The sequence below is a fragment of the Micrasema longulum genome, unplaced genomic scaffold (genome assembly GCF_059751315.1).
Source record: "Micrasema longulum isolate JH-2025_06_02 unplaced genomic scaffold, ASM5975131v1 h1tg000460l, whole genome shotgun sequence".
In the NCBI taxonomy this organism is placed as follows: Eukaryota; Metazoa; Arthropoda; class Insecta; order Trichoptera; family Brachycentridae; genus Micrasema; species Micrasema longulum.
The window spans coordinates 83098-103351 of NW_028277658.1; the positions used below are offsets into that span (position 1 = coordinate 83098).

The window sequence follows — 20254 nt, forward strand, 5'->3', positions numbered from 1 at the left end:
GTTGTTCTCCTTTCAGCGACGGTGTTTGTTACCAAACGTTTATAAATTATAAAAAATATTAGTTATACGTCTGTTAATTAAAATTACGTAGTTAAAAAACAGTTTAAGTTATATTGTGTTATTTTACAAAATAAATCTTACAACTTATATAAGTACCTATGTAAATAAAAAAAAACCGTTTTATTGTTTTTTTTTTCTTAAAATAAAGTGCACTACTAAAAGCATGACAAAATAAAATATAGTGTCGAAATGAACATGTAAAATGAAGAAGTTCAATGGTTTAAAAAAAAAATTGATACTAATACAATTGTCTTTTAGTCAATAGTTTAATTAAACTATTTTTGTGTATTTTATTATCACCGCTACGATTTTGTGAAGTTTTTTAATTTTGAAATTATTCCGCCCGTGACGTCACGCGTTCGAGTCTATGAGTTTACCAAACACTCAAAGGGAGAATCCTGTACCTGTCAAATACGCTAAACGTTAAAAAACATGGCTATCCTGAAATCGGAAATCTATCGCAGCACATAATAACGCTATAATTGATTGATTATTTTCCACCTGAACCTGCGACTATTAAAAAAAATACATAATTTTTCTGTGTAAGAAAATATTCAAATTTTCCATACCACTGAACTTTTCCAGAAATTATTTTTACTTATTTACAGTGTATTGCTTGTTAAAGAGTTAAATATATTTAAAAAAAAAATTGTTTCTGTAACATAAAGAAAATATTATTTTTTTATTTCTATTGTACAAAATAATTTATATTTAAATATTTTCTAACAGGTAAGTAACCTTTACTTTTTTAATGAAATCAATATTTCATTACTAACATTTTGTTTGATTTTTTTTTCTTAATGCAACCGATTTCGGTTTGATTTAACACCTTGATAAAAAAAAATGTCGACGTGTTCCGAAACCGATGGACGCATTAAGTTTAATTAAGTTATTTTAAACATAATGAGTGCATGTATGTACAGTTGAATTTTTTTTTTACATTTAAAAAATACAATTTCTCAAATCATTGTATAAAAACGGCGAACTTTCGCCACCGTTAGCTTTCTTAACTCTTTGTTCTCTGAACATAGATTTAGTTAAGTTTCAGAACTTTTTTTTTAAATTGTGATTTATTAAACACTATGGAAAGAAAAGGGTGTACAAATTTATGCATCCAGGGAATTTAAAATTAAAAAGTTGTTATTTTTCCAATACGATATATGTATTTACAAAAATAAATTAGTAAAGCTCGGGTTTCCTAGGACAGCGGTGCCCGTATTTTAACGGCCGTAGTGAACATTAACGCGGTTGACAGCCGTCGTAACGGTGACTAGAGAGTGGTATTCTATAAAAATGGTGTTATTAACACCGTTAAAAAATAAAACTACTCTCTAGTCACCACTACGACGGCTTTCCACCGCATCACCGTTCACTACGGCCGTTAAGATACGGGCACCGCTGTCCTAGGAAACCCTAGCTTAACCAGCATTATTAGTTACTTGCTATAATACTTTAAATATTGAGGATTATAATGAAATATTTATTTTACATAGCCAAACGGGTAAAACTCTATGCAAAACAGATCCCAATGAGTCAGTTTTGGGCAAAAATTACTTTAAAATTAACGAAAGTACTAAAAATCGTCTAAATATTAGTTATTTTACACATGTACAAATTTTTACAGTCAGAGAGCAAAGGGTTAATTATGCATTTCTCTAGATCGTAAAAGATTAAAAATTGTCAGTTCATATGTTTATATGTCGTCATATACAATTTATTAAGGTTAATTAAAATAATATTCGATTGAAAAAAAAATTCACTTCGCTAAATATTTTTTTCAATCCGTATAGTTGGTAGCACCGTAGGCGTAGGTAGTCAATCAATAGGTCCTGGGTTTAAATATATTTTGTTTGATGACGCATAAATAAATAATAAAAATTGTTTTGTTACACTTTTTATTGTTAAATAATTCTATATATTTTTTTGTGTGTAATGTGTATTTATTTGTGTAAAATAGATCATTAAAAAATGTTTATTGTTTTTACTTTTGTACGTATTGTTTTTTTAATAAAATGTTTTGTGTAATTATATAAAGTTCTTTTATTTGTTACAAAAAAAAACCTTTCCGAAAACAAATCAATTAAAAAAATGCAAAATTTACTCAAACTAACTAGCAACCACATTGCGACTTATATAAAAAAATCTGGTATCCGGCATAATTTTAGTATCTGTCCGGATACCACATAGTAGATTAATATCCGGCGTATACCTTATATTCATCAAACTGCAAAAAAAAACATAAAATCAAAGCCACCTAACTGATTTATTTATATCGACCGGGTTAAGGAAAAAGGATCCCTCATTATTTTTATTTTTTTTTTAAAAACAAAAACATCAGCCAGTTTAATTAATAAACACTCGAGAAAAATAATTCAACCAACAAATAAAAAATGTTTATCGAAATTTGTTTTTCAGTTAAAAAGACAATGGTATGGATATGCGGCTATCCGGCTTAGGAGCCCGCCGAATATTCGGTATTCGGCCAAACCACTCCCTTTTATCACTAGTTTGAATACAATATGAAATTTTTCGTGAGAATAATTCAGATGTTCTCTGAAAACGCTCGTGTGAAATTTGAAATTAAGTGACACGGGACATAAATTATCAATAAAGGTCTAAAAACTGGTATGAGATTTTGAATTTAGTAAGCTGAGCCGCAAACTTTACGGTTGAATTTAATACTTCAAGTATAGTTCAATTATTTTTAAATTCTACTGATTAAAAGTACCTACTCTTGCGTTTGGTACACGGCATACCGATCTATCCAATCATGTTACCGATTTAATTTCATAGGACAATCAAATTTCCAGACGTAAATATAAAGTCGACAACTTCCATATAAAAAATGAAGTAATTGATTGATATTTTTACAGGATTCGTTCAAATCAAATAAATACTCAAGAAAGTATTTCAATTTTGGCTACCAAAATATTTGGTCTAGTCGATGTCCAGTTTTCTAAAAGTTCCCCTTAGCCCCAGAAGGTCGTCCACTAAGGTTTCCGACTGACCAAGCCTCTTACTCTCATCAGCCTTCACGGTGGACGATTCCAGAAACCAGTCCCGCCATTCTGTAGACTTAACGACACTTTTTATGTCATCTGGAAATCAAAGATTGAAATTTTAACGGTCATAACATTTTCATAAAATTATTGGAAAAACATCAACATAACTTACAATTCAAATGCAAAATACGCATATCAAAATGAAATTTCCTGAATTTATATAACAAAATAAAATCACTAGATCCTCAACACAAAGACAACTTAAACGAATACAAACGAATACCACTTTTAGACATAGGGATTTTAAGTATTATTCAATTAAAATCTATAACCTACTTCCGCAATCTATTAATACAATTAGTAACCAGAAAATGTTCAAATAGGCTATAAAAAATGGATAGTGGAGCTAGGTAGAAGTAAAATGGATTGTCTCATTTGCCTAAACTCAATATTGAATCAACTGCTCCCTAAGTGTATAGCTTATGTTTTGTTTTTGATCTTTCATTGTGCGTTTTGTAATATATAAATCATTATAAACATTAAAACTGTGCGAAAATTTGGTTAATCATCTCTGTTTATGAAGATGGTCTTCTTTGTTTACTCTTGCCTAATGACAGTTCATAAGCCCTGTAAATACCCAGACATCAACTTTGCATCTATGTTTATGAAATAATTTGATTTATTTTTTAACAATATGCATGCTTCTACGTTTTATTTTATTGTATCCCAACTCAACACAGGGCTCTTGGCCTCATAGAGTTAAGGATACGTTATTATTATTTTTTAAATATGTATCTTTAAATAAATAAATAAATCATTCATTCTTTTGTTCCTGCCAACACAAATGAAATTTGCATATTTTCTTGGTTCAACGACATGCACGTAAACATTTGTATATTAAACATTCAAACACACTGAACTTATTTTTAACAATTTACCTCTGATCAATTATTAGATTAGCAATGTAATGTTGTTAAAAAATAATTTATTTTTAAACGCAATGCTGTTCTGTTTACACAATTGAGTATCTGGTATCTGGCAGTATAGTACCAAGTATCAGGAATCTGACCAAATAGTACCGAGTATCTGATATCTGGCCTGATGGGCAAAGTATCCGATATCTGGGTAGATACTTTGTAGTGTCTAGCCGCCAGATACCAGTTTTATATCCGTTTCGTATCTAGTTTTTATCATACATAATAAATAATACACCAATTTATTTATATACAAATAATAATAAATATTATACAAAATAACAGGACTTTGGAAAGACACGATGTTTATATTTAACAAATAATCCTAGAAACATGATACAAAATAAAAAAAGTTTGAGTTTCTTGCTGGTACTACTGTTTTATAAACATTGTTTCAAGAAGTGTAAAGAATGTTTAGGCGTTTTCAACAGATGGATGAATTGTAGCAATGTGGATGATCAAACACAGGCAGAATCGTGAACATTGCACAGCGTGAAATATAATAATTTAAACCAGTCAAGTTCCCTTGTATTGTAAATAACAAATAAATTAATAAATTCAGACAGAGTTGACTGCTTGAATTATTGATTATAGATGAATGCTATTTGATGTTACTATATCGTTGTATATAACCACTTGTCCATATTTCTATGTCTTCCAGTTTTGAGACGCACTTGTCTCTTTGTCAGCACACCAATTAAATTAACATGGAAACTCCACTATACTCCTACATCACAGTTGTTGCACAAAAAATGGAAAAATATACTTTTAGTAGCTAACACTAAAATGCATTGATTATAATCAATGCAAATGTTTTAGGGTGTGTTTGATGGTGTCTTGACGAAACCGGATACTTAAAAACGTCAGTGATTATTTATATCCAACGATTTATTTACATTAAATAAAACGTTTGACCACAAAAATAATCTTTTTAATTAATATCAATAGAATCACATGCCTGCCAGTTCCTTGCAAGTTTTCGGAAAATCTCCTCCCATGTCCTTTGGTATGTATTCCCTATGGACGTGCTCAAAGAGTTCTTCAGAGTTCTTGTGTACAAATAGTCTGTCTGCGACTTTCTTCTTCAGGGCTGACTTCACTGCCATTACCAAGAACTCAGCGTACGGTGGAAGGTTCAATATGTGGAAACCAGCTATAGTCGCCCCGTAACAGCGCTGAAATCAAATAATAACTTCAGAAGGTAAATGACTCTTACAAGGCTGTGCTAAAAAAATCTTAACACACCCTGATGTAACATCGTGTTACCTCAAGCAAAACACAGGATATTTTGAAGTTCAGGCATTTGAAAAAAAACATGGAGATAGAGACATACTGTTTAATATTTTTTTTTCATAATTTATAAAAATTATAGTGTTATAAAATAGCAAAATAAGTTATAAATCATTAATATGCCTGTTCAGTAGGGTGGGCTGAATTTTTTTTTCGAATTTTGAAATGAAAGGTGTCTAATAAGTTGTTTTTTGGATTACTCGGAATTCAAAAATATAAAAAAAAAATCGATACTACTTTTGGTCTTCAACCAGAGCTTAAAGTTTTTGAAAAATTCGATTTTTCACGCTGAAACAACGGCAGTCATTTCGTATTTAACTAATAAAATCAGTCCAGTTAAACTTTATAATGTGCATTTAACCTTGTTTAATAAGCATTTAAGGGCGTGAGTTGCACTTTACTTTGTAACAAATAGGTAGCATTGTTTAAACGAGACATTGTTTTTGTCAATATTAGCCAGGCGCTCAACGGTATCAGTTCCGCGGAGTGTAAACTTTATGCATTCCGGTAGTTTTAAAACGTGTTCGAATTTGTAATGTGATTAATTTATATCTTTACTAACATAAAATAATTTTAACAATTCAGATAATTAACAAAATGTTCAAGCAGTGATAAACTTCAAACCTTGGTTGAGGGCCAAAAGTAGTGTGGAATATTTTTTAAACATAAGTTTAACGTTCAATGTGGTCCAAAATGCAACTGTTTAAACCATTTTCACCTAAATGTCTAAACTAATAAAAAACATCATACATCATACTACGTTCAGTACTAAATTTACATTTTTGCATACTCGCAACTCTTGAAAGAATGTAAATATCCCATTCCTACCTAAATCCTTCCTTATTCAAAATGGTGTTGTCCTACCGTCCTGTGAGTAAGTCACACCATAAAAAGTGTTTCTCTGATAAATCATCAGCACATACTTGCATCTGCATATTTTTGATAAAGTGCAATTAGTGTTACATAAAAAGCCTAAAATATACATCTCATCAACATCTACACGATACCGGTTTCCGTGCAATAGTAAAAGTAATGTGCTTCATAAAAGAAACAAACGAAAAAATTAATAATAGTGACTACACTATTAAATTTATTTATTTATTTATTTATTAACGGACATTGTCCATGTATACAATTTATAAGGTTTAAATATTACAATAAAAGAGTAGTTTAAAACATTTAAAGAAAAAAGAAAGAAGCATTGACAAACATAAGGGACATCGAGACAAGATCTGGACTATTTATTTAGTGCTCGTTTAAATCGTTGTAGACTTAAACCAAAAAAGTCCAGATCCTGTCTTGAGTTAACAATACGACAAAGGCAGGTCATTGGAGAATTTAGGCCATAGTTTGTTCTATGCTGATCGATGAACAGTACTTCATTGTTTCTCAATCTACGAGTCGGAATATTGAATTTTACTTGTCCCAGTAATGATGGAACATCGATTTTAACCATTTAGTATGCCGAACATATATATGGAGTCAATATTAGTTCTACGTTTTTGTAGACTAGAAATATTTAACATTGACTCTATTTCAGCATAAGAATAATTATCTCTCTAAATTCTTACAAAAGCGTTTGATAGTCCGCATAGACCTTCACTCTGGAAAATACATGAAGCATAATGGATATCTAAACTAATTGAAATTATTATTGTCCTTCACTCCGCGTAGCGTAGCGAATGCCGAATCAGAATAAACGATGTTGTCACAGATTCGTTTGAGGTCATCACCGGAGTTCGCCAAAGTTGCGTCCTTGGACCGTTCTTCTTTATAATCCTTATGGACTTCATCCTTAAAAAGTCGATTCCACTAGATTAAGAAATATCCATCTCCACGTCCCAAAAACTCTGCGACTTAGTATGCCGATGATGCGGTTATAATTGACAATTCAGTCGGGGGTCTTCAGGTCACGGCATGCAAAGGTTAAAAATCAATATTGTTATAACTTATGTACTGTGTTATAGTTTGTGCCTTGATGCTCATAATCCCCTGACTCCGTCAAACCAAATCATCGAAAGGGCCGAGAGTTTCAAATACCTGGGAGTATATGTTACAGAAAATGGCAGCTTTCAAAAAGACACGGGAGTGCGATTAAGAGTAGCAGGCGCGACATTTAACAGTATGAAGGCTGTCGGGAGATCGGATATTTACTCAGTGAATGCCAAATGCCACCTATACAACGCGTAGCACCTATTTTCCTCTATTGATGCGAATCGTGGCGACTCAATAGGGCCCAAAATATTAAAATACTGAGTTTTGAGAATAGGTGTATCAGAAGAATCTTGCGTGTGCGGTGGTTTGAATTTGAGCGTAATGAAGTAATGAGAGAACGGACACAGCAAACTCCGGTGACAACTGTCATCAAGCGGAGGCGATACGGTTGGCATGGCCATGTACTGCGGATGCCTCCTGAGAGCTGACATTTCGCCGGCAGTTTATGTTAATACTTCGGGACGAGAACCTGGCTTGGGAGGGCGCAAAGGAGTTGGCGGCTGACAGAGATGCATAGAGGCTCTTTGTGGATACCATATGCTCCAACTAGGGAGCGGACATGGAATGATGATGACACTTTTCATAAAGTCCGCAGAATTTCGGATGTTATCAGTGTACGAAGCCTTGATTGTGGAATAATCTATCTACTCATGTTAAATCAAGATTGAAATTTTTCCTTCTACTTATATTTTCCTTCTCATCACCTCTCCTTTCCTCTCCTCATAGTACAGTGTAAATTTTAAGTTTATTTTTGTTCGAATTTTTCGGATAAAATTAAAATTCTGCACAATCACAATATGACCATGTACTTGTAATTCTCTCACACTGAACGGTTTGGGTAGTTAGGTAGAAATGCCCACCTTTATATTATGTATATTATTGTATGTGTATATAAAGTGTTATATACATAATATAAAGCCTAAAAAGTAATGAGCTGAACGAACAAGTTTTAAACACCCAAAACAGTTTATTTTAATGTCATGAAACAGCCATAAAATTACTCTCCCGTAATGTTGCGATTTATGACATTGGCCCTTTTCTTACACGCGGTAAAAAAACAATATTACGGGCGAACGATTTTAAAATTTCATCTAAAATGAATGAATTTTTTTATTATTAATACGTCACAGATTTGGGTGAACAATAACTAATCTTTGTCATGTATTGTGATAGATTCCCGGTTTTCTGTTGGCAATAATTTTTAACGTTAAGCGTGTTTTAAAAGGTAGAAGGTTCGGCTTTAAAATGTCAAAAAACCTCGTCGACTTGAACTCACAACGTCACGAGCGGAGTAATTTTAAAATTACGGAACCTTTAAAAATCATAGCGATGATAAAACGATGCATACACTTATTTATTATGCTCAGTTTGATAGTCGTGGTGTGATGGTTAGCGCATTTGCCTACCATTCGAGAGGTCTCGGGTTCGATTTCCGACATGGTAAGTATGAAATATTTATTTGAAAGGGTGTTTTCACACAAGAATATTTTATGCTCCCTGGACTGGTACCTGAAGCGTAAGACTGGTCATTTTACCTTTTCGAAACAAAACATTTATTTCATTTGTTTAATTTAGTTACATTGAGAACATTACAGAGTATCCCATTAAGTCTCCACACATTAAAAAATATACATATCAGATTTATTAAATAGAGAAGAGAAAAAAGAGTCATGTAAAATTGACATACATATTGCAATTTGGAAATTGCCCTCCTAAGAGTTATCCCACTGTCATGAAATATATCGACATCCGAGGCGATACGATTGAATAACACGATTGCTATACCTACCGGCATAACCATTGGCAGGTTGGTTCTTCATCGTGGTTGGTAGAACAACCTGTGTCGCCTTTGTCGAAGATAATTATTATCAGGGATAAATAGACCGCATTCGTTCAGAATATCGGAATTATGTATACGGTAACCAATGAGTTGAAAAAACTGAACACCCAAATGAATATCCCTTCTCCCCAACAATGATTGGTAGTCCAGCATTCCTAGTAAGAAGTCAGTCGTGAAAAGCCACGGGTAAAATCCATACTCCCTGACATGCAGATAACGCAGATTTTTTTCCTACACACTCTCTTCATTAGGGAACTTGATCAAGATACGCTGCAATTGGTGTACCAATGCAGTGCCCTATGCACCATTAGTTGCGGAAAGGAAATGATGATAATGTTGAGTTTGATGGTCTATTAACAATAAAAAATGTTTAATCTTAAATTTTATTGGATTAAATTTTTTTGTTGCAACTGGCCGATTTGCATAAACTTAAATATGTAAAAAGTTTAAAAATTACCTCAATGAGGAACATGCATTTCTTGAGCATGGCTGGGGTGATCTTAACAACATGTCCAAACTTTAAATTGCTCAGGTCCCAGACATATATGTCCCCGAGAACTATATCTAGCGCCATTCTGACGTCAGCTATCATGAAGGCGGCTATGAATGCGCTTTGAGCGTGGTACTCTTCAGGATCTCCGTCACTTATCCTAAAATTAAAAAATTAATATGACGCATGCAATTTTTTAAAGATATTTAGATCATGTTTTTTACTGGGACAAAACGTAATAAGTCATGACGACTTGGTCTTGGTCTTTTGCGATGGTTCGGTCATGTGGAGCGAATGAATGATGAAAGAACGGCTAAAAAGATTTATGATGCGAATGTGTCTGGTTGTAGAAGTCGAGGAAGGCCGAGAAAGACATGGCATGATCAAGTACAACAAATTCTTGAAAGTGGTCATGTGAAAAGTCGGAATAATCGACGTGCGTGTATGAGAAGATGTATGAATGTGAAGGAAGCAAAGGAAGTGTGCCAAGACAGAGTGGTGTGGCGTTCTATCCTCTCTGCCTACCCCTTTGGGGAAATGGCGTGATGGTTAGTTAGTTAGTTAGTAATATCAAACATTGTACAAATAGTAAAGCCAATATTGAAATATCCCTCTTTTTTCGATATTTTCTTTCTTAATGGTGCACAGGGCACTGCATTGGTACACCTATCGCTGAGTATCGTGATTATATTTCATACACGAAGGAAAGATGACCAGTCTTACGCTTCAGGTGGCAGTCCAGGGACTATGAAATGGTCTTGTGTAAAAACACCCTTAGAAATATTACAGTGTAAGTCACTCTCCAAGAACAAGAGCTAGTCTTTTTTTGGAAAGTAACAGGCGTAAAATTCAAAAATCACAAAAGGGTTTTGTACAGAAAACAAATATGTATCAATTACGCATTAGCCAATTTAAAAAAATGTTGCATGTTAACAGTGTCAGGAATTGAACCCAAGACCTCTTGCATGGTAAGGAAACACGCCGACCACTATACCACGAAGCCGACGAAGATATTAGTAGATATAACTGTCCCGTTTAAAATACATATACTTGGTGAAGCTTAAATTAAAGTTAAAGACCTCAAAATTAACATTGAATTGAAATGTTTATTGTTTGTTGTTGATTGACTTTGAACTATTTTATTTTCAGGATTTCCAACTTTTACAACGATTTTTATATGAAGATACGGCAAAGGGATGATTTTTAGGTATTTATTAAATATTAAGCAAAGATATCGAGAAAATATCGGAATACCGAGTTTCCGATATTTCAAATTGTAATATCGAAAAAATACCGGTATTAGAAAAATGGACCGATAGTCTATGTTCTAATCCTAATGGCAACGATCGACAGGTTGGCAATCCCTGTTATATATATTTTTTATTTTTTTTTACTCATAAATTTATTGCAAATAAATAATAAACATACTTAATAACAGGGAATTTATATAAAAGCAATTAATGTAAACGGAGTGTTTATGATAGTCTTCATCTAACATGGCACAGTCTGTTCTAAGATGGAGATTTTCTATCTTTAGAGCATAAATAGTCTTATACTAATAAAACAATAACATAAAAAAGAAAAACTAAAACTACCTAATTATAAGTGTATAATGTTTAGTTTATATATGTGCCAAGAATACATGTTACTTAAACGTAAATAATATAGAATAATATATATTAAAACAAATATAAAGCAATGAAATACATAAAAATATAAATAATATGTGTACCAATTATAGAAAGCACTTACACTAACTTAAAATAATGAGCAATCAATATTGTACTATTAAAAAATATAAATATTGTACAATAATCATATTTTAATATCTTTAGTGAAGAATTCAGAACGATTTTGGCTGGAGTAATATTCTCACAAATTAATATCTAACTGTAAATATGCCCATGATATCCTTGCTCAGATAAATCTTAATGTACCTCGCCGTAACTTGCGTACCAATCCTGTCTTTGCTGTGGGAAATTATAAAACTAACATTGGATTCTTTTCCCCTCTTCAAAAGATTCTCAGAACAGTGAACGAAATCTCACTAAACGGTACTGTCGACGTGTTCCTACAGCAAGGGTAAGCATTTAAGAAGCAAGCGGTGTTGTCTCTCCTGACTCGCGATGTCACACTTTCCATTTCCGCCTAGATTATGCCATATAAATACCTTTTGTTAACTATACACTTTGTTAATTTAAGTAGATTTTAAATTTCTCATTAATGCCAATCTATTAGGGCTTACTCGAGCCTGTTGATTGGCTTGAAAAAAAAAGTAATTAAAAAAATGAAGAATACAAATATCAATTTGAAGAAATGTTTTATAGATTTGGTACCTGACAATTTGTACTCTGTAGTTTCCTGTAGTTGCCTTAGGGATGATCATCCACTCGAAGGTGTCAAAAGCCTTCGATATGTTCTTCTTCCACGGATCTCTATCAGCGAAGAATTCTGGCATCGCATTTCGCGCCGTGAACATGTTGTCAACTTTTTTTTTTGTTTTTTCAACGCTAAATTTATTGATCGATAGGAACCGTTTGATGGTTCGATCATCTTAAACGTAAAAAAATCTCAGGTAAGTATTTGTTTAGGCTATTTGTAAAGATTTTACCACTTCAATTTTATTGTTGCCAATGAATGTTAATAAAAATGTTCGAATTCAAAAATAGTGGGGTTCGAACCGTCATGCGTCAGTAGGGTCGCAGTGAGTCACATCTTGCTGGATGGTGTGATTCTATTAAATGCTGCGAATGCCCAGTTGCATTCCACCGGCAACACTTCTGACTAGTCCGCGTCGCGAACCCTGGGCAATGGGATCACTTTTATAACGGTGTGATCACAGCAGATAACGAGATTATGAAAAACGAGCCTCTGGCGCCTCTGGCGCCTCCAAACCTGAACCAATCAGCTAAGAAAAGGTAACTTCGACAGAAAAACCCACTGAAGGCAACGGAAAACCACTCTGGTCATCTTTTCCGAGGAACCATAATGGCGAGAACATCTAACAAGCAGTTGTCCTGGCTTCGAAGTAGCGCAGGACCAAGATGGCTTCGCTGTAGTGATCGCCAACGTCAGGGGGCTTGATAAAGTACCACAAGAAGAAGAATATAAATGTCTTTCTTAGAAAATAAAATAATAAAATTGAAGTGGTTGATTAATTTTTAATTTATTTTTACACCACAACAGGTCTGGATACCCAATTGCAGTGGTGAATTACAGCACAGAACACCTAGGCTTCAGAAAAATCACTTTTTTTTTTCAAATATTGAAAACACATTATACATTAACATAGTACAACATAGTTAAAACACATTTTAAAGATGGTAAGAAGTCTAGGCATCTACAGGGCTTATGACCCGTCATTGGCTGTTTAAAGTGGCCACTTTATATACAGTGTGACAATCAGGATTCTGCCCATTTTTAAAAATCTATATTTCTTCAATTCGTTCAATCTGTTGATGTTAACACTTTGAGCACCGGCCGAATACACATAGAATTTACCCTGTACCCGGCTCATTTTGGTGAAATTTCATACTTTGTGAAGGGTTTCTTAAACGTGTCATAATTATGAAAATACTGGGTTAAATCAATTTAAACTTCGCATATTTATTTAAAACAATTAAATAAGTCATTTTTGTATGATAGTTTTGCCAACATTGGCCTTTATGGAGAACCACATTGCATTGTTCGCACATATACATAAGCGTCTCACTTCTTTTTTTGTGCTTGGTATCCCGGAGCCGCGTACACACGTAATTATAATAACCACGCGTTGTGTCCCGGTCCCGTGTTTTCACGTAGCTTACCAGCAACGAAAAAGTACTAATAAAAATCACTAGATGTCAAGAAAATGCACTGTTTTGAACAGCTGGTAAATCACGTGAAAACACGCGACCGGGACACAACGCGTGGTTATATAATCACGTGTTTACACGGCTCCGGGATACAAAGTGTTAATAATAAGATAAGTTATTTTTTGTTTTGTACACCATTTTGTGAAAAGGACTAACATTATATTGTTATGGTATTTGTTACAATCAATACAGTGTAAAGTTTCCGCAAACCAAGTTTTATAAAATTTCCATTAAATAGAAACGTGAAAATGGTATTTTTCAGTAAAAAAATACAAAAGCGCCATCAATGAATAATTGGTTTCCTATTTTCGTTTAGAATCACCTTAAACCAAAAACCTATTCAAAATTTGCAACGCTTTTGTTACGTGCAATAGAGCGGAATGCCGACTCGACAGCTGTGACGCTAAGGCGTATTCAAGGAGCTTTCAACCTACCCATGTCAATCCTCGGCATGTGGGGTTGTTTGTTGAACCAATCCCGGAAGGAGTGAATACTGTCCTGTAGCATCCTATCTGATATATTGTACTTGTCCATAAGGTTTATAAACATATCTTCTGTAACCTGGAATAGCAGATCTTGCCACACAGGATTCGGGTTGACTGCTGCTTTTCTGGAAGTAATTATCGTATTTGTTTATCAAAAAAATTAAACTATTCATAAAGCACACGTTGCTGATAACTTCTGCTAGCATGTGTCTTATCAGCACGTTGCGCAATTATTATGGTAAAGGTGTGTAGAGGATTTCCATATTAGTGAAATAAGTGTCCCAATAATCTTAGACCACTCGATTTAATTTTTTATATTTACGTTCTTTTGATTTACGTAAATATTTCATAAAATAATAAATAGCCCACTATCAGAAAATGGGAATGATGTTAGGGTAGAGAGGGATTCAAGCCACGGACCTTTGAGCCGTGAGTCCGAGACACTGGCCACGGGACCACAACCCGATTTAAAAATGTGTTTTTACACTTTAATATTTCATAGTCCCCGGACTGGTACCGGAAGCCTAAGACTGATCAGCTTGCCATCTTGTAACAAAAATTAATGAGGTAAACTGCGATTGGTGTACCAAAGCAATGCCCTATGCACCATTAGGTGTGGAACGGGAATGATGATGATGATATTGTTTAGCTGCGTTATCTAGCTGCAAGACGTGCTGGGATATTTATTTACTGCACAGCGACCTGTAGGTGATTTTCACAAAAAAAATATCTATATAAATAATCCAACTATAATAATATCAGATGGTGGTGATTTGCAAATTTCAAATGCAATTGTGTAACAATGCTTTCTAGATAATTTTACAAGGTAAATTAATTGCATATTTATTTAATAAATTTAATTAACTATGCTGACAAACTAAATAAACATATTCACGATTACTCCGTATTTATTCTGATTTGAATAACAACCGCTAAATACACTTAGTTAGCATTTGACCTTTTAATTTTACTTATAAAACATGTTTAGAGGTTACGTTATTAAGGTTTTCTAGTATCACAATCGTAGATATGTAAATTTTATGGAGTTAAATATTTATTTACGTTTAACAAATTACACCAGAGATGGTGAACATTTTACAGAAGGGAATGTGGAAGTCTAGGCATTTAAAGACCTATGATATGTCGTTGGCTGGTTTAAGTGGCCACTTTGGACACTTTCACCATTTGCCCATGTTTAAACATCTATATTTGGGAGGGTCTGATGTCTTGCAGGGTACCCGCTGGCACAGCGCGGGCTTAAACTGTGCAACTCGGTTATAAGCTAAGACTATACCCTGTCTGCGTAATCTATAAGTGTGAAAGCACTACAATTAATGATATGAATCACATCTATATTTTTTCAATTCTTCCATCTGTTGATTTGAGTGAAATTAAATAGCTGAAACCTTTACTGTTGTGAAGTAAATCATTTCTTTTTTTTTCTTTTCTTCTATTTTGGGCTTTAACTGTTTTTTTATTTCTTTATTATTATTTTTATTTAAAGGAAACATATTCGAAAACCATATTTGCCGCAACAAATCCGTTTCTTAGAACAGGCATTTGCCCATATAGGAACCGATTGCAACATTAGGCACACTAATATTTCTGGCTTGCCGACCCTTCATATACTGAGCCTACTCCTAGTACAAACAGAAGTGTTTTTTGTGCCATTTTTGTAACAATGTATGTATGAACTAATAAATAAATAATTTGATAGAATTATTTTACATGCTAGGCAACGCCCGATAGCAATTTTCAAATTTTTTATCTTCTTAGACCAGTTTGTTTTATTACTATATTTTGAGTTTGTCCAAATGTTTGTAGAAAAAATACTGGATTTAAACCCCTTATTCTTATACTTAGTGGTGGGAGTCAGTGTTATTCAAGCTCATGACGTCACTGCGACCTGTGAAGATCTATTGTGACGGGTCCCCGTGAATAGTTATCCCCTTCCAAGCCCAGGACTTTAAAGAGCCGGGCTACTGTGTGGAAGGCGAAAGTTTGAATTTTGTCAAATTGCCCCCTCCATGCCCAGATCCGTAAAGCATCAGGCTGTTAGGTAGGGAGCAAGCTCTCTAATATCCTCAGGTTTAACCTGTGGTACCCCGAGGATGAGGCTCCTTTTATGATGTATAGCATCACATTCATAGAATGTGTATAGGTGTTTCCTCATTATCCCCTAGGGAATCATTAAGATAAACATCGTGATTCATCATTCCCTTCCGCACCTAATGATGCATAGGGCACTGCATTGGTTCACCAATCGCAGCGTATCTTGATCATTATTTGTTACATTAAGGTAAGATGATCAGTCTTACGCTTCTGATATCAGTCCAGAGACTATGAAATATTCTAGTGTGGAAACACCTTTAAAAATTAATATTTCATATCACCCATGTCGGTAATCGAACCCGAGACCTCTCGTTTGGTAAGCGAACGCGCTGACCATTATACCACTTATCTTAATGACTGCCTAGGGGGTGAAATCTAGTATTTTGTCTACAAACATTTAAACAAACTCAAAGTATTGTAGACGAGGAAGACGTGGCATGATCAGATAAACCAAAATCTTAAGTCTGATCATGTCAAAAGCAGACAGAACCGAAGGGCACGTATTACAAGATGTATGAATATATGCCAGGATGGACGTGTGTGGCGGTCCATTCTCTCTGCCTATCCCTACGGGGAAATGGCGTGATGGTAGTAGTAGTAGAAAAATATTGTTATTTATTTACGTCAACAATATTTTGAGAATGTCCAAATTTTTGTTGACAAGGACTGGATTCAACTCCCTGGGGAGCTGTTAATATTAACATATTACAACAGAGATGAAGAACATTTGAGAGAAGGTAATATAAAAGTTTAGGCATCTACAGAACTTATGTTACCTGTCATTGGCTGGTTTAGGTGGCCACTTTACAGACTGTGTAACATTTACAATTCTGTTCTGTGTTTAAGTGGCCACTTTACACACTGTGTAACATTCACCAGCTCCCCAGGGAGTTAAATCCAGTCCTTGTCTGCAAAAGTTTGGACAGGCTCAAAATATTGTTGATAAATTACCTGGTCCATGAAGAAGTTTAGATATTGAAAAAATAATATTTTCCGGCGTTGCCTATTATGTAGGTGGAATAATTCAATTAGATGAATCTCACCCGCATAAATAAAAGTTTCAGCTCTTTAACTTCACAAACATCAACAGATGAAAGAATTAAATAAATATAAATGTTCAAATATAGGCAGAATGGTGACTGGTACACAGTGTGTAAAGTGGCCACTTAGACCAGCCATTGATGCCTAGACAGATGCCTAGACTTCTATATTACCTTATCTTAAATGTTCTTCATCTCTGTTGTAAAATGTTAATGTTTTATTACTATTTTGGATTAAACTCATTGCTATTATGAATTGCCATAATTTTTTTTTTTATGTACCGTCTCAAATAAGTTTTGTTTAACTCCCGGGAGTATTATAAACTACCTTACTTATAAGCCTGGTATAAAGTTACACCTAGGCACAGAAATACCCTCCTTATCATAGTTATAGAATCCAGCATTCATAATTGTTAAAAAAACACATGCGTATCACGTTTTTAAACTTACGATTTCATTTTAAACACAGAACTATTAATAAATTGTATTTCAATTGGATTTATTGAATAAGAACTATTTGAACAAATAACAGCCTGTTTTCTCTCAATGTCGGAGTCACTGACTGATCAAAAACGAAATAAAATTTCACAGAACTGGTAAATTTTTTACGTTCAGGGGCATTCGGACGATATAAAACCGGTTCCTGGATTAATCCAAACCTCGAGGTTTAAGGAAAATAATATGTTAATTATAATATTTAAAATCAACTGCTTTAAATACCATGACATTTTGACAGTTAAAAATATCAAATTTACCTGCAACGTCAAATCTTTAAATACATATCTTTCTCATACTAAAACGAACTTGTGGAGCCTTACTTATAAACCTGGTATAAAGTAACGCCTAGGCACAGTAGTAAAATAAAGATGCGAATACAATCCTTAGTATACTGGTAGATTAAGGATGGTATTCCCATTTGTGTTCTACCACAACGCCTAGGCGTAACTTATACCAAGTTTATGAGGAAGGCCCTAAGTTTAAAATACAATAACAGAGATGGAGAATAATTAAAGACATTAGTGGATAAAAGTGTTATGTCGTAAAAACAAAAAGGAAAGATATACTTAAAATATTTATAATTTCAACTGATCATTATTACGGTTTGGCACGGACACAGCCTAAAAATAATTAATAAGTTCATTAATATTTAAACGAGTGTAATTTTGAATGAATCAAAAATAAAACAAACAAATTATTGTAAAACGTCACTCTTCATTATGGATCCAAGAATTGTTTTTTATTTTACGTAATGGGAAACGTTAATATAAATATATGTATGAAATTAATATGAAAATTGTATTTAATAGTAATATTGTATACCCATGTGAATAAACAAAAATTTATATTAAAAAAAAAAAAATGATAATTTTGCATACATATATAATTAAGATAGAAATATAATTACGCAAATACACTTTAGAAAAATACATATTGAAATTGAGCTCTAAAAAATATAAGCTAAATTGGAACAAATGCCCACAAAGACTACAGCGTCTGAGCGTCGGCCATTCCTTTTTTATTTATTAAAAAGTTCATAGCACATGTATATGGTATGACATGACCATGAAAAAAAAAAAAATAAAAATAAATGAAAAGAAAAGACTAATAAAAGAAAAACCAAATTAACATATGCTGAAATTACGAAAATGTGATTTATTTGCAGTAAGCATTTATTTTTAATTTCAATATATGTGTATATCCAGGCTGATGTAATGTTTAGTGCGTTAAATGGCTTTACTTATATGATCATAGTTAAAGCTCTCCATTTCTTACTTGTTCGTCCTCTTTTAGAATATGCCCCAGTGATCTGGTTTCTCCTTCTATGTAGGCCGGAGAATTCATATTGAATCAGTGCAGCGTCTGCTAATAAAATCAGCATGGATGATTGGCCTCGAGAGGGGAGACAACATTTACGGAGAAACGGATTCAACTTTAAAAATTTAAAGTCTTCAAAACGTTGAAATAACATTGACTTAATTTTCCCGTTTAATTTACTAAATGGCTTAAATGATGTACCATCGTTATTGAAACAAGTGGCATTTAATGTTTCGATCCGCCGGTTGCGAAATAATAATGTGCCGTTTCTTGATAAGCAAAGAACAAACCACGTCTTGTATGCACCAATGTTCCGATGGTGGCATTGTAAACTCGAGATATAGCAGCGCCTCGATTATGAACGCTATCTTCATCTGTACATATCGAGACCGTATACTTAACTTCTGTACTATCGGTATGTTCTACTGACTTGTCATCTCGACGTCATACGATCGAATAGAACAAATGACCCCGAAGATTAAGTTTGCGTCACTAACATTTAAAATAGTTTTCGTTTATATTTTAAATAAACATCATACTACAATAAATCCCAATTCAGGCAAAAAATGCTCGCTATATTTATGACTTTTGATAATTACCAAGACGGTATGCTTAACAATTGGCTGTATTTATCTACCGAGCGATTATAAGGCCGCTATCGATACGTACACGAAAAATAGTTATACTGGTGGAAAAAATATAATAACTAAATTTATTTTTTACAGTGGCAACATTTTACGGCTAGATGCTCTTGTATGTTAATAGAGCAGCATTTAACAAGTCTAGCCACTGCATCTAGCCGCTCGTTTTCAAAACTGACAGTTATGTAGGAATTTAATTCGATATCAAAATTGATTTATTTCTCTCATATTTTAAATAGGTTATTAAAAAAAAAAGTGTCAATCTCAGAACGATTAAAATTTTTACTTAATCGTAGTTAAAAGAAAAAACTGCTCGGTGGAGCAAAATTTTTGTCACTTTTAATGCGTAGATAAACGATATTGAGGGGTTCTAGACTCGTCGATACAAACCGATGTACTTACATAAAAACTTGATTTTTCATTATTCCATGTCCGCTCCCTGATTGGAGCGTATGGTGTCAACAAAGAACCTCCGAGCATCTTTGTTGGCTGCCAGCTTCTGTGCATCCTCCCTAATCAGATTCACGTTCCGTAGTTCTGTCATAAACTGCTGACAAACAGTCAGCAGTTATGTCATTTTAGTGCCTAGATATGTGTACCGTGGCGTACGCTTCCCCTTGTTTCCTATTGATGTACATACCCAAAACTTGAAGGGG

General features: G+C 33.7%; 1 protein-coding gene and 1 long non-coding RNA gene across 2 annotated transcripts in view; one reads left to right on the forward strand and one right to left on the reverse strand.

The window, feature by feature from the left end:
* Positions 1–328: 328 nt before the first annotated feature.
* LOC148281456 (uncharacterized) lies at positions 329–2088 on the forward strand. Its single transcript, XR_015822356.1, has 2 exons — positions 329–1242; positions 1478–2088. It is a non-coding gene; the product is annotated as an uncharacterized LOC148281456 (long non-coding RNA).
* Positions 2089–2559: 471 nt separating this feature from the next.
* Positions 2560–20254, reverse strand: part of LOC148281457 (uncharacterized) — a 44760-nt gene continuing 27065 nt past the window's right edge. Inside the window, exons 7-12 of the mRNA XM_088226679.1 lie at positions 17593–17704; positions 13940–14115; positions 11988–12204; positions 9619–9811; positions 4995–5211; positions 2560–3158 (exon numbers count right to left, since the gene is read on the reverse strand). Of these exons, the coding sequence (XP_088082805.1) occupies positions 2998–3158; positions 4995–5211; positions 9619–9811; positions 11988–12204; positions 13940–14115; positions 17593–17704 (1076 nt within the window). The 3' untranslated portion in view covers positions 2560–2997. The remainder of the gene's footprint in view (positions 3159–4994; positions 5212–9618; positions 9812–11987; positions 12205–13939; positions 14116–17592; positions 17705–20254) is intronic.